General features: G+C 38.2%; 1 protein-coding gene across 8 annotated transcripts in view; it reads left to right on the top strand.

Annotated features, from left to right (window-relative positions):
* Positions 1-12,636, top strand: part of LOC124178829 (homeobox protein extradenticle) — a 61,008-nt gene extending 48,372 nt beyond the window's left edge. For 4 of the 8 annotated variants that reach the window (XM_046562544.1, XM_046562543.1, XM_046562542.1 and 1 more), the window contains one exon: positions 1,649-3,874. In XM_046562544.1, the coding sequence (XP_046418500.1) occupies positions 1,649-1,777 (129 nt within the window). In that variant the 3' untranslated portion in view covers positions 1,778-3,874. Of the gene's footprint in view, positions 1-168; positions 3,875-7,420; positions 7,444-12,612 lie in introns of those variants that run through there. The other 4 variants (XM_046562548.1, XM_046562549.1, XM_046562547.1 and 1 more) reach the window with 4 other exon arrangements.
* The last annotated feature ends 1,070 nt before the right edge of the window (positions 12,637-13,706 follow it).

Genomic DNA, 13,706 nt, shown 5'->3' with positions numbered 1-13,706 from the left:
CTGTCACTCGGTTCACATACCAGTCAGCACAAGGAAGCAGAGATTAATATTATTTGTCACAAGCACAGTTCATAGCCTAGCATATATCCAACTTTACTAGATTAGTACTAAAAATTTGTATAATTAAATGAATAGAGAGAGACTGATGTCTCGTCAATTGTTTTGCAGTGATGCGACGCAGCTTAAATAATCAACGGTAGATGCGCCAAGAGGATCTCCTCTGTTGCAACAAGCACATGTTTGAATTAAATATAGTCAGCTTTAGATAACTTAATGAGTATGAATTATAGAAATTTTAGGTGGCAAGTTTAAGCCTTCGATTGAATCAATTAACTGAAGCCTATTCGACTAAGTTCTACATTTTACACATATAATACACGTATGTGCATTTTAAAGTGCAATATGTTGGCGATATTATTTTATGGCGGCTAGAGAAGCCTGATAATATTCACGAATACTTTACATGGCGAGTATCGTTGTAACGAATTAGTCTAAATATTTAGTTACAATTTTTCGGTTGCCTTTCCACTAAGTGTTCATTGAAGAGAAAAAAATCACTTCCAATATTTTGTGAAATGTACAGGCCTTGAACAGATTTCAATCGTCCTATCACATCCATCATATGTGAAAGTATAACTTGGAAAACTTACGAAGATGGCCTTTTAAGATAAATTATACTTTCAAAGTGCAATAAGAATTTAATATTGGGTTTTAAATTTAGAATATTAGGTTAAGATTAAAAATAGGATTAGGCAGCTATTTAGCGGCAGCTATATAAGCAGGTTTTGTACATATCAGCTAATGGCTTTGATACTTAACCAGTGGATATGATTAGAATATTTTAGATAAATGTTTATTAGATATTATGTATCGAGTGTCTGTAAGCATGCATGGTTGCATGTAGAAGTATAATATTGGTTATAAGTTTATGTTTTATTTTGAGGACTCGTTTTGTTAACTGGGATCGCTGTTTGCATCTCGGGCAATTAGGATTCTATAGATGAGAACAATAAATCTGCATATATACGAATTATTATGGGAAATTGACTCAGAGCCAAGACTAATCGATGGTCTCATCTGAAAAAGCAATGTCAAAAAGTAGGACTTGATTCTTTCTTTCGAACCCGACGCGTTGTCAAAATTTGTGATACTAGTCTCTTTGATCAGAAATTTGAAATAATGAGCACCCGAAATTTATTCGATCACGCAACAATTATAGATGATTTAAGTTTCGTGTTATTTTTGGGGAGATGTTTCACAAAGCTTATATATAAATTACGCCTCTCAAATTATGAAAATTTGAAATGTGTCATTCTTACTTTACACTTAAAACAGCATTATCAAGATAAATGCATACTGTCTACTCGCAGTATTTTGTTATCTGGTTCTATAATTTTATGGAGTCAATGACCCAAAGCGCTTTCACTGAATAACGAAATTGAAGGATCGAGACAATGATGCTATTTCTTTCCAATTTTTGCAAAACTTGTAGATTGATTGCGTACTGTAGTTAAAATAGTGTTATTGTAGAGATTTTGGGACTGATTCGGCAATAAATTTTGACAAAATGGCATTTGTTACTAGAAGAAAAAAATTAATATCGGGGCAGTTGTAACTAAGGGATAAATGAATGAATCGAATCACGCAGGGCAAGGCAATGGCTGGGGGCGGAGCAGGTTGGATGCCACAGCGCGAGGCTGTTCCAGAATTTCCACCACTCCACGATTCGGCGGACTCTGATTCCGACCGGGAAAATGAAAAACGCCCCAGAGTGTAATCGGTCCAGAGAATAAACCGTCTCTCGATTTCACACAATAAAAGCTAATGAATTTCAATAAGCCTACAAAAAAACTGAATAATTCGGTGAAATTTGTATCCATATTTATAATGAAAAATTGGGTGTTTATTATTTTGAAGAATTCAAACGGAATGGAACCTTGTTTAAAGTACGATTGACCGGCTGTAGCTTATGGTATAGTAGAACAGTAACAAATTTGATGCAGAAAGTTGACTATGCAAGAATCACGTGGTGAACACGAATTGTATCATTCATTGTTTAGTGTCGAATATTGTAATACTCTGTTATTTAAACGGAGTAATGCACTAAACAATATCTTTCATGTTTCATTTCCGTTCCGTACCTGTTCCTAAAAACGCTCTTTTGCGAACGATTAAATCTGTATACATTTTTGCGAATCACTGGAAACTTGAAGAGTCCTGTATTATCATTGAATTGTTTCTCGGCTCTTAGTGAAGTTGAATTTTGCCACTTTGTAAGTGCAATGACGTTGTCTTCTATAATACTGCCTTTCCGACGCTGCGTTTTGCCTAAGATTCTTCAAAATAAAAATTAGATAAAATGACATCGTATGTTCTCTCGGTATTCCTAGATGAAGAATATGTGAAAAAATAGCTGACAAAGGAAAAGTTCCTTTCATGATCTTTTTACTACAATTTTTGCAGTTTTAGATCAAGCAGAAGTTTATTTTGTGAAAATGGCTTCAAAAGAATTAACACCTATGACAATTCCATACCATATGATAACTTTAACTTACCCTTTGCACTACATCTTGCCTTAATGCATATGATATACTGAACAAATACAAGAAAATACAATAGAATCGTCTTTAGGAAGATAGCATAAATCGATTTGTCCAATAATGAAGAGCATCACGTATGAATTAGTTACTACTATGTTAGATACTAGGGGATATGAATTTATTACGAAATAATTGTTTCTAATTCGTATTATTATACACCGTATTTCGTATGCTAGCGAATGGTTATGTCACCTATACGAACTATGTTTTAAGCTTAATTTGTTTGATTATTATGAGTCATCGTTTCAATTTTACTTATCATTACTTTACCCTGCAATATCCAAATGCACCATAAGAAGACCTCTTTTCCTTCTCTGCCCTGAAATATAAATACATTTCTGGAGTCTTCTTATCGTTCATGCGACTGAGATTTGAACACCCTTTAAATTATGTTGGAAAATTGTGTGCATGGTTGTATAAACAAATTCGTTATGTAATTCAGCAATGAATATTTTATTATATTAAGATTTCTTTTTCGAAATTTCATTTTGATTGCGCTTGCCTATCATTAGTTAGCTGTCGTATAAAACCCCTTGTCTCTTTCTACAGTCGTTATCGGTATAATAATTTGAATACTTAAGTTATTTCGGAAATAAATAATTATTGATATTATTTATTATAAGATAACACACGGGGTACATGGGCCAACTGATGTTTGATTTCAGGAGCTGTCGCCCTGAAATCCTTAGAAGATACAGGAAAATAAAATTGAAAAACTATCGAAATTTGATCACCTCACTATCTGTGATCCAAGGCTTGCCCCAGTGCGAGTATACGAACGATAAAATATAATAAACTAAAGTTATGTAACCACAATTCGGAGAATATAGCTTAAAGATAAATGCTGGGTATCGGGAAGATGGACGAACGTTCTTCCTGCCACCTAGCAATGTTCTTATTTATCTATATCCCTTGCCCAAATGAAGCAATGCCCTGCAAAACACTGATGTATACGATTTTTCAACATGAAAATTATATATTATTATTAAACATAAACTTAGTCCTTAGGCATCTATATAGTTAAGGTCATCATTATATATATTATAATTATGAATTTTTGCATTATTGATTAGTTGAGATCATTACGATATTGATTATTATTAATTGATTATAATTATTGAATATGATATATTTAGATTATAGTAAAATATCTCTTCAATTGTATAAAACTTGAAAGAAAAATGGCAAAAAAAAAAAAAAAAAAAAAAGAAACTACGAACGATTAGGTATAACACTGTTATAACACGTCGCTGGAAGTACTATCGGCTAAATAGTTCATTAAACGAAATATTTTAATTTTTTCACTGTTTGTATATTTAACAAAAATATATCTGTTTTGGCGTTTATAGTTTCCTTTATATCGGTTAGCCTTATTCTTTATAACCCGCGAGCCTGGCACTACATTTTACAAATGAATATAATGTCCTGAGTTATACCGTTACATGATTCTTATATTAATATGCCCGGAATAAAATACACGCACTATTTTTAATTGCTGTTCTGTTTTTTTCATATTTAACAAGTAGTCGACTTTAGCCGATTTTTCTGCCGTTTGCGACCAGTACAAGTGCGCTCCGCACAGCTAGTATACGACAAAAAAGAGCCAACCGCGCACTTGAAGTGCACTTTTGGGACTACGCACTACCTAACATTTAAAAAGATTAAATTAAACAAAAAAAAAAATAACCTTTACGAATTGACGTATAAAACATTATATTCATATTTCTCATCAGAATCGCATAATAAACAATAAAAAATTTGTGCTGTAATGCATTTAGGAATTTACATTATACTATACGATTTAAAACCATTCCAATGTCGGAGTGCAAAATGACAAGTTAGTCGGTTATTTTTTTGATTCAATCGTGTTAATGACGTAAAGAATTATGATTGTATTGAAATACGAAGTGATACTATGACTTATTGAAGATTGACACCATAACGAAATCTGTGTTGAATGTACATAAATACTGGTGGAATTTACTAATGTGATATAGCGCACGGACAATATAAGTTAAGGTGTTGGAAATTTGTTTTTGAATGAAAGTACCTACGTACAGAGAATCTTATTTTGCTAATTCTTAACTCTGGACTTTGGAATGGTAGCAAACAACACAACGGTATACCAGAAAAACATTGTATCAATTAAAATCATTACGATAAATCTAAATAAAAACATTCACAAAATAACCGTTGTTTCTACGCATGTAGCAATATCTGATTGCAGGGTGTAAGTTCAGTTGATATAACCGTTGACTGAAGAATATAAAGGCAGTTTTGCCGTAATGGGCTTTGAAGTGACAACCGAAAATCGTGCGCTTGCGCTCCATGAGATATTCCAACGGTAGAGTTGGGAACTTATTGCAGAACATCAGAGAGTTACCGATTTCGACATGATGCTGGTTGCATTCACCTTCCCGGTAACACAATCTTCGCAATGGGTAGTCCAAGCCAGTACTTAGCCTACGTGTACTTACGGATTTGTCGGCGGTGCAAGAAATTGATATTGAGAATAAATTTCTTCCAAAATTCGTAGCAGAACAGTGATTTAATTAAAGTATAGGTACCCAAGAGAAGAATGTATGCATAGATCATGAATGATAGATAATAGATCAATTATGATCATGATGCAGAGACCAAAAAGTATATATGTATATGCGGTCCATGTACGACATTAATATATATGATCCATTTACGATTAATACGTGATGAATACTACAAATTTTATAACCTTCCGAGAGACAAACTAGATTATCTACAATAATTGGCTATAATATAAAAATAGAAGAATTATTCATTTCGAAATGGGATTCTATTGGACGCGCGCTCGATGTATTCCATAACATCAGTATTCATAATCATTCCAACAACTTTTCATTTGCTCTCTCGATCTTGAATTTTCATAGGCATAGAATCGAAACGCTGTTTTAGCTGGTCGCAAGTGAAGCATCTGCGTTGGGTGGAGGAGCGGAATTGTTTTCGAAAAGTATTCGGATGGAAAAAAATTCAGAGTAACTGCAATACATAACGGATGCGCTAATTCTGAACGAGATGAAATGGATGCTTCGTATATGAGACAGTATTTAACACTGCGTAGTGATTTAAAGACCTAGAAAGGTGATAGGGAGAGAAAGAACGACGCTTCTCAACACTTCGAGTGTATTTTAACACACATTTGAAAGATACGAGCGAAATTTTTCATCATCCAACTGTCGCAGAACGGCAGCGTTATTAGCCGACCCGTTCACTGAGGAATATATCTTCAGTCAACGGCTGACCATCGAAGGGCCTGGCCGCTTAAGTCTGGAATCGGCAGGAGAGATAAAGTGTGTATTTCTTGTATGAAATGTGAAAGCTAAAATCATTATACATCATATCATATCATCATACATCATACATCGTACATCATACATCGTACATCATACATCATCATACATAGTATTAAAGGTCGAAACCAAAGTTTGGATGTCGGATGTTCAGAAAGTGACGTCACCAATTCAAAATCAGCTAGCCGAATTCCTCAGTCTGGAAACAACCGCGCAGTAGAGCGGACGGATGAGAGTCGCGCTCCGCAAATTTCGAGTACCGGGTTCTCAACCTCCCGGATCCCGCGCTTCGGGTCCGCTACGTATTTCGAGTACGGGGTTCTCAACCTCCCAGATCTACAATAAATTATTTAAATTCGTTTTTCGCGCAAGCCGAAATTCAGTAGCTGTCAGTCCGCTAATAAAATTTCTCGACTTCCAGGATAAGCGCTCCGTGATTCCCGGTTCATGTTTACAATAAATTATTTCAATTCGTTTTTCGCGCAACCCCAAATTCGGTACCTGTCAGTCCGCTAATAAAATTTCTCGACTTCCAAGATAAGCGCTCCGTGGTTCCTCGTTCATGTTTACAATAAATTATTTCAATTCGTTTTTCGCGCAACCCCAAATTCGGTACCTGTCAGTCCGCTAATAAAATTTCTCGACTTCCAAGATAAGCGCTCCGTGGTTCCCGGTTCATGTTTACAATAAATTATTTCAATTCGTTTTTCGCGCAACCCCAAATTCGGTACCTGTCAGTCCGCTAATAAAATTTCTCGACTTCCAGGATAAGCGCTCCGTGGTTCCTGGTTCATGTTTATAATAAATTATTTCAAGCGCTCCGTGGTTCCCGGTTCATGTTTACAATAAATTATTTCAATTCGTTTTTCGCGCAACCCCAAATTCGGTACCTGTCAGTCCGCTAATAAAATTTCTCGACTTCCAAGATAAGCGCTCCGTGGTTCCTCGTTCATGTTTACAATAAATTATTTCAATTCGTTTTTCGCGCAACCCCAAATTCGGTACCTGTCAGTCCGCTAATAAAATTTCTCGACTTCCAGGATAAGCGCTCCGTGGTTCCCGGTTCATGTTTATAATAAATTATTTCAATTCGTTTTTCGCGCAACCCCAAATTCGGTACCTGTCAGTCCGCTAATAAAATTTCTCGACTTCCAAGATAAGCGCTCCGTGGTTCCCGGTTCATGTTTACAATAAATTATTTCAATTCGTTTTTCGCGCAACCCCAAATTCGGTAGCTGTCAGTCCGCTAATAAAATTTCTCGACTTCCAGGATAAGCGCTCCGTGGTTCCTGGTTCATGTTTACAATAAATTATTTCAATTCGTTTTTCGCGCAACCCCAAATTCAGTAGCTGTCAGTACGCTAATAAAATTTCTATAACTTTATAATCTTCTCATAATCTTTCTGGTAGATTAAATCGATAAAAAAATTATATCAAACCTTACACATTATTTTTGATTTGTTCTCATGCTGAAAATATTTATTAGTATTCGGGGTATAACTCGAGGTGGTTGAAGGTGGTCGGAGGTGGACGAGGAGGAGGACGAGGAGGACGAGGATTTGTGCTGGGTGAGTAAAACACTTTTATAATATTTGATGGCAATTGTAATTATATTTCATCTGAAATATTACAAACTTGTCACGTTTACAATAAATTATTTCAATTCATTTTTCGTGCAAGCACATATTCAGTAGCTATGAATAATCTTATACAATTTATTACATTATTAATTAATTGATTAATTACATTAATCCTTACACAATATTTTTGATGTGTTCCTATACTAAAAATATTCATTACTATTCCAGGTATTACCCGAGGTGGTCGGAGGTGGACGAGGAGGAGGACGAGCTGGACCAGGAGGAGGACGAGCTGGACGAGAAGGAGGACCAGGTGGACGAGGAGGAGGCGGGGTGGGTCGTGGGAGAGGACCTCTCCTCTCCTCAGAGGAGGGGAGGGGGAGGGGCAGGGAAGGGGGAGTGGTGGGCGGGGAGGGGGAAGGGAAGGGAAGGGGCGGGAAGGGGTTGGGAGGGGAGCGGAGGGGTGGGTGGCGGGAGGGAGGGAGGGAGGGAGGGAGGGCGGGAGGGAGGGCGGCGGGGGGGGGGGGGGGAGTGTAGAGGATGGATGTCAGTGCGAAACGTTAAAATTGATAGAGCAGAACACCACCCGCCCGCCCTCCAGCCCTCCCTCCCTCCCTCCCGCCCCCCCCTCCCTCCCTCCCGCCCTCCCTCCCTCCCGCCCTACCTCCCTCCCTCCCTCTCTCGCGCCGCCCACCCCTCCCCTCCCCCCCCCAACCCCTTCCCCTCCCTTCCCTTCCCCCTCCCCGCCCACCTCTTCCCCTTCCCTGCCCCTCCCCCTCCCCTCCTCTGAGGAGAGGAGCGGTCCTCCTCCTCGTCCACCTGGTCCTCCTTCTCGTCCAGCTCGTCCTCCTCCTCGTCCACCTCCGACCACCTCGGGTAATACCTGGAATAGTAATGAATATTTTTAGTATAGGAACACATCAAAAATATTGTATAAGGATTGATGTAATTAATCAATTAATTAATAATGTAATAAATTGTATAAGATTATTCATAGCTACTGAATATGTGCTTGCACGAAAAATGAATTGAAATAATTTATTGTAAACGAAATGAATTGAAATAATTTATTGTAAACGTGACAAGTTTGTAATATTTCAGATGAAATGTAATTACAATTGCCATCAAATATTATAAAAGTGTTTTACTCACCCAGCACAAATCCTCGTCCTCCTCGTCCTCCTTCTCGTCCACCTCCGACCACCTTCAACCACCTCGAGTTATACCCCGAATACTAATAAATATTTTCAGCATGAGAACAAATCAAAAATAATGTGTAAGGTTTGATATAATTTTTTTATCGATTTAATCTACCAGAAAGATTATGAGAAGATTATAAAGTTATAGAAATTTTATTAGCGTACTGACAGCTACTGAATTTGGGGTTGCGCGAAAAACGAATTGAAATAATTTATTGTAAACATGAACCGGGAACCACGGAGCGCTTATCTTGGAAGTCGAGAAATTTTATTAGCGGACTGACAGGTACCGAATTTGGGGTTGCGCGAAAAACGAATTGAAATAATTTATTATAAACATGAACCGGGAACCACGGAGCGCTTATCTTGGAAGTCGAGAAATTTTATTAGCGGACTGACAGGTACCGAATTTGGGGTTGCGCGAAAAACGAATTGAAATAATTTATTGTAAACGTGAACCAGGAACCACGGAGCGCTTATCCTGGAAGTCGAGAAATTTTATTAGCGGACTGACAGGTACCGAATTTGGGGTTGCGCGAAAAACGAATTGAAATAATTTATTGTAAACATGAACGAGGAACCACGGAGCGCTTATCTTGGAAGTCGAGAAATTTTATTAGCGGACTGACAGGTACCGAATTTGGGGTTGCGCGAAAAACGAATTGAAATAATTTATTGTAAACATGAACCGGGAACCACGGAGCGCTTGAAATAATTTATTATAAACATGAACCAGGAACCACGGAGCGCTTATCCTGGAAGTCGAGAAATTTTATTAGCGGACTGACAGGTACCGAATTTGGGGTTGCGCGAAAAACGAATTGAAATAATTTATTGTAAACATGAACCGGGAACCACGGAGCGCTTATCTTGGAAGTCGAGAAATTTTATTAGCGGACTGACAGGTACCGAATTTGGGGTTGCGCGAAAAACGAATTGAAATAATTTATTGTAAACATGAACGAGGAACCACGGAGCGCTTATCTTGGAAGTCGAGAAATTTTATTAGCGGACTGACAGGTACCGAATTTGGGGTTGCGCGAAAAACGAATTGAAATAATTTATTGTAAACATGAACCGGGAATCACGGAGCGCTTATCCTGGAAGTCGAGAAATTTTATTAGCGGACTGACAGCTACTGAATTTCGGCTTGCGCGAAAAACGAATTTAAATAATTTATTGTAGATCTGGGAGGTTGAGAACCCCGTACTCGAAATACGTAGCGGACCCGAAGCGCGGGATCCGGGAGGTTGAGAACCCGGTACTCGAAATTTGCGGAGCGCGACTCTCATCCGTCCGCTCTACTGCGCGGTTGTTTCCAGACTGAGGAATTCGGCTAGCTGATTTTGAATTGGTGACGTCACTTTCTGAACATCCGACATCCAAACTTTGGTTTCGACCTTTAATACTATGTATGATGATGTATGATGTACGATGTATGATGTACGATGTATGATGTATGATGATATGATATGATGTATAATGATTTTAGCTTTCACATTTCATACAAGAAATACACACTTTATCTCTCCTGCCGATTCCAGACTTAAGCGGCCAGGCCCTTCGATGGTCAGCCGTTGACTGAAGATATATTCCTCAGTGAACGGGTCGGCTAATAACGCTGCCGTTCTGCGACAGTTGGATGATGAAAAATTTCGCTCGTATCTTTCAAATGTGTGTTAAAATACACTCGAAGTGTTGAGAAGCGTCGTTCTTTCTCTCCCTATCACCTTTCTAGGTCTTTAAATCACTACGCAGTGTTAAATACTGTCTCATATACGAAGCATCCATTTCATCTCGTTCAGAATTAGCGCATCCGTTATGTATTGCAGTTACTCTGAATTTTTTTCCATCCGAATACTTTTCGAAAACAATTCCGCTCCTCCACCCAACGCAGATGCTTCACTTGCGACCAGCTAAAACAGCGTTTCGATTCTATGCCTATGAAAATTCAAGATCGAGAGAGCAAATGAAAAGTTGTTGGAATGATTATGAATACTGATGTTATGGAATACATCGAGCGCGCGTCCAATAAAATCCCATTTCGAAATGAATAATTCTTCTCTTTTCATGTCATAGCTAATCTAGTAATATAGGTAAACAGGATGGTTGGAGGTATTCGGAAATGGTAGGACATTTCAAAAGTTAAAGTCGACGATGATCCGGTGCATCAATTCAATCGTTACAGATTTTCGTTTCCCATGAGCCATAGAGTATTTAACAACGATAACGCAGTCCTAAAAATTTATCATTCATCTCTGCCTGGAAAGCTAATTCGCAAGGCGTGGTATTCTATTCTATTTTCATTATTAGAAAAATACCCGTACTCTACATACACTGTTTCTAATCTTTTGCTACATCTGGTTGAATCCCCATGCTTCCACAGCACGAATAGTCGGAAATGTTTTTGATTATCCATAATAAAATAAAAGAAGTAACAAAGCTTAAATTTATTGTTAAAGCTCTAATGAATACATCAAACTGCGGTCGAATCAATTCATTTATTATTTGCACATGACCTCTGTATATTTGATAAATTATTCCTAAATACATTGAAACATACGTATTTATAATGAAATATCATGCAATGGGCTGTGTAAACTATAAACTGTAATTTCTATCGAATAGCTGCTTTTATGTCAACAGGGCTTTGAGGCTCAGTTCCGTTCGTCCTCCTCCTCGTCCACCTCCGACCACCTCCAACAATCGCCAACCACCTCGAACAACCACCGATAACCACCTCGGGTTGTACCTGGAATAGCAATAAATATTTTCAATAAAGTATTGGAACTGCGCCCATTCGATTTCTCTCGCAAAATTACGTCGGAATAGTGCATGAAAGAATCTATTCCGGCACTTTTCAAAATCGCGGAAATTTTCGCCAAAAATACAGAGGGGTCAGCCTTACCATTGGACGAAAACTATAGGTACAGTTGCCCTCGTTGGCTTAGATGTGACAACCGAAAATTGCTCCGTGAGATATTCCAACGGTAGAGATGAGAACTTATCGCAGAACATCAGAGAGTTTCCGATTTTGACATGATGCTGGCTGCATTCACCTTCCGAGTAACACAGTCATCGCAATGGTAATTCCAAGCCAGTACTTGGCCTGAGTGTACTTACCGACTTGTCGGCGATACAATAAACTAGTGATGAGAATAAATATCTTTTAAAAGTCGTAGCAAAACAGTGATTTAATTAAAGTATAGGTACCTGAGAGAAGAATGTATACATAGATCATGAACACAAATAGACCAGATTTAATAATGATGCAGAGACCAAAAAGTACAAATGTACATGCGGTCCATGTACGACATTGATATATATGATTCATTTATGATTAATACGTGATGCAAACTATAAATTTTATAATTTTCCAGGAAACATACTAGATTATCTACTATAATCGGCTATAATATGACAATAAAAGAATTGTTTGTTTCCATATAGGATTCAGTTCGACACGCAGTCTATACATCCTATAACATTAATATTCAGAAATAGGAGTAGGAGTTGGATTAGAAGTAGGATCAGGAGTAGGTTCAAGAGTGAGAGTAGGAATAGGAGTAGGATCAGGAGTTGGAGTAAGATCGTAGTAGAAGTAGTAGTAAGATTGACGTAGAAGTACGAGCATTGGAGGAGGGTAGGGGCGGGAATGGAAGGGTAGGGTAGGCTAGGGTAGGGTAGGGTAAGCCACACCACTTCAACACCCCGCCTCCCCAATACCCCACCACCCCAACACCCCACTACCCCATCATCCCAGACTGCCTCACCACCGCCAACCACCTCCAACGACCATCGCGAACCACCTTGGATTATTCCCCGAATACTGATAAACATATTCAGTAAAAATATAGAACACATCAAAAATATTGTGTAAAAATTAATATAACTTTTCTGTTGACAGATTTGACCAAGAAGACTTCGAGAAAATTATAAAAAATTTCATTAGCGCATTGATAGCTACCGAATTTGGGCTTGCGCGGTGAATGAATTGAAATAATTTATTGTAAACATGACAAGTTCAAAAAATTTAAAATAAAATAATTACAATTGCCATTAAATATTATAAAAATGTTTTACTCACCGTGCACAAATCCTCGTTCTCCTCGTCATCCTCGTCCTACTCCTCGACGTCCTCCTCCTCGTCCACCTCGATCACCTGCAACCACCCCTAACCACCTCCGACCACCACCAACCATCTCTAATGACCACCGCTAACCACCTCGGGTGATACCTTGAATACCAATAAATATTTTCAGTGTTAGAACACATCAAAAATATTGTGTAAGGATTAAGATAATTTTTTTGTTGACACATTTTACCAAGAAGATTATGAGAAAATTACAGAAATTTTATTAGCGTATTGAAAACTACTGAATTTGAATTTGCACGAAAAATGAATTGAAATAATTTATTGTAACCATGACAAGTTTAACCAGAACTACGGAAAATTAGTCCTGAAGGTCAAAAGTCACCAGGTCAAGGACCTGGACAGCCAGAACCACGGAGCACTTGTCCTGGAAGTCATTGTCAAATTTCACCAGGTAGCGGACCTGGAGCGCAGAAACTACGGAGCGCTCCTCCTGGAACTCGAGTTGCACCAGGAATCGCACGATATGGGAGGTAGAGAATCCGGTACTCGAAATTTGCGGAGCGCGATTCTCACCCGTCCGCTCTACTGCGCGGTTGTTTCCAAACTAAGGAATTCGGCTATCTGATTTTCGTCTACTAGTACTATAGATCAATGACGTCAAGAGAAAAAAAATTTTTGGTGACGTCATTTTCTGAACATCCGTACATCCAACCTTTGGTTTCGAACTTTATTACTATGTACGATGTATGATGTATGATGATACGATATGATGTATAATGATTTTAGTTTTCACATTTCAAACAAGAAATACGTACTTTATCTTTCCTGCCGATTCCAGACTCAAGCGGCTAGGCCCTCCGATGGTCAGCCTTTGACTAAGGACATATTCTTCAGTTAATGGGTCA

Source organism: Neodiprion fabricii, chromosome 3, assembly GCF_021155785.1.
Source record: "Neodiprion fabricii isolate iyNeoFabr1 chromosome 3, iyNeoFabr1.1, whole genome shotgun sequence".
Classification (NCBI taxonomy): domain Eukaryota; kingdom Metazoa; phylum Arthropoda; class Insecta; order Hymenoptera; family Diprionidae; genus Neodiprion; species Neodiprion fabricii.
The sequence above is the reverse complement of the archived record's forward strand: the minus strand, read 5'-3'. Positions and strand labels throughout refer to the sequence as shown.